This window comes from Coenobita brevimanus, chromosome 103, assembly GCF_032717465.1.
Source record: "Coenobita brevimanus isolate Jiangsu-jjx chromosome 103, ASM3271746v2, whole genome shotgun sequence".
NCBI classification, from domain to species: domain Eukaryota; kingdom Metazoa; phylum Arthropoda; class Malacostraca; order Decapoda; family Coenobitidae; genus Coenobita; species Coenobita brevimanus.
In genome coordinates this window covers 11,754,223-11,756,287 of record NC_137056.1, presented here as the reverse complement: position 1 = coordinate 11,756,287, position 2,065 = coordinate 11,754,223, and the positions used below count along the sequence as shown (strand labels likewise).

Below are 2,065 nucleotides of genomic sequence, written 5' to 3'. Positions count from 1 at the left end.
AACCACCTCCACCACACCTACTACTCACTGTAACCACATCCATTCCATCACCACTACAGCTATCACAATCTCATACTAACACTACCACAACTACCATCACCACAACCTTTCTACCACAACAACAGCCACTACCCTTCACCACAACAACTGCCACATCATCACCACCACAACTACTATCACTGTCATCCAGCACACCACCACCACAGCAACCAGCATCAACCAGAACTAACATTCCATTACCACAAACCACGACCACACAGCTACCACCCACCACCACACTACCCCCACCACAACAGGCACCCACCACCACACCGCCCCTACCACAACTGCAACCATCCACAACCACAACTACCACCATCGGGGAGCGCGGGGAAGATGGCAATGTATTTCTACGCGGCAAAGCTTCAGACGCCGTTTTTCAAGGTAAGCAAACCCATTCAGTGCGAAGACCTTTTTTTTTTTTTTTTTACACCATTCACCCTGTCACCAATTTTGTAAACTGTATTTTTTTCAGGATGTAAGTGAATTGCTGTAAATATTCTCCTCTGTATTGGTACTTGGGTGTATATTTATGTATCCAGTTAAATCCTTTGATAAATGAAAGTATGTTTATTTTCTGAACTTCCAAATGCTCCGATTCTCTTGTTTATTTTCATTCTTTTCCCTCATTAGAGTTCTCAGTTTTTCCGTGATTCTTTTACTTTCCTCTGTTCTCGCATTTTCATAGTTATTTTCTCCCTTTACTTTCGTGTGTTTGTTTCCCCTCCCTTTATGGATCAAACCTTCTCATCTTCCTCCAAATCCCTTCTCCATCCCCTCTTCCGGTATCGTTTTCTTCTTTCACTTTCACGCCTTTCCAGAGTCTTCATAGTTCCCCTCGTCTCTCTCTCTCTCTCTCTCTCTCTCTCTCTCTCTCTCTCTCTCTCTCTCTCTCTCCCTGTTATCAAAACTAGATACAGTTCAACCACACTAACTCCATTATACACCACTCTCCGTTTACATTTCCCCCTCCTTCCTTCCTTCCTTCCTTCCTTTCCTCCCTTCCTTTCCTGCAGTTCTTTTCTTCCACCCTTTCCGTCTTTGTTCCCTTCCGTTCATCCTTCCCTTCCTGCCTTCCTTCATCCCTTCCTTCCTTCTTTGCCTTCTTCCCTGCTCTGTTACATGGTCATCCGTCCTTCACCTCCTTTTCACTCCTTGCTTTCATGCTAGCTTACCCTCCTTCATATTCCCGTCACTCTTTTTCCCTTTTCTCTCTCTATTGCATTCCCATCATGTTTATTTCCTTCACTTTTTTTTTTTTTTTTTTTGCATTCCTTGTCATCCTTCATTCATTCATTAATTGATTCAATCACTCATTCAGTCATTTCTTTCTCATATTTTCCTTTCTTTCCTCCGGCATTACTTGGTTCCCTATCGTATATCGTTCTTTCCTTCATTCCTTTCCTTTTTTCACCATCCTTCATTCATCCCCTTCCTTCCTTCCTTCCATCTTTTCTCAGTGCATCCATCCATCACTCCTTCCCATTCCGATATTCCTTCCTTCTCTCCTTGTCCTTCATTTTCTAATCCCCCTTTCTTCGTCTCCCCACCATCTTCTCCCCCCATCTCACCTTCTCCTCGTCCTTTTTCTAATTCCCCCCCCCTCCTCTCTCTCTCTCTCTCTCTCTCTCTCTCTCTCTCTCTCTCTCTCTCTCTCTCTCTCCATGTACATTCTAAGCTGCTTCGTCTCCCCTCACAGTCGTAATCCCTCCCCCCTCCCTCTCCTCCCCTCCCCTCCTCTCCCCACATACAGCATTAAGAGCACAATACCTAACACGCTTCCCTTTCCCTCCCACCCCTCCCCTCCCCTGCCCTGTTGCTGTCCCTTTTTCTTTTTTCCCCCTCTTCCACTACTTCCAGCATCCACTCCATATATCTCTCTTACGTTCTTGCCTCCCCCCTCCTCTCCCCTCCTTTTCCATTCTCTCCCCTCACCTTCCCTTCCCTTCCATCCTTGTTCTTCCCCTCCCCTCCCTTCCCCCTTCCCTGTTCCCTTTCCATCTTCCCCACCCCTTCTTCCCATATA

The 2,065-nt window shown here is 46.0% G+C and overlaps 1 protein-coding gene across 1 annotated transcript in view; it reads left to right on the top strand.

Moving 5' to 3' along the window:
• The first annotated feature begins 296 nt into the window (after positions 1–296).
• LOC145415532 (ras-GEF domain-containing family member 1B-like) overlaps positions 297–2,065 on the top strand; it is a 144,387-nt gene continuing 142,618 nt past the window's right edge. The window contains exon 1 of the mRNA XM_080284756.1: positions 297–423. Within this exon, the coding sequence (XP_080140882.1) occupies positions 376–423 (48 nt within the window). The 5' untranslated portion in view covers positions 297–375. The remainder of the gene's footprint in view (positions 424–2,065) is intronic.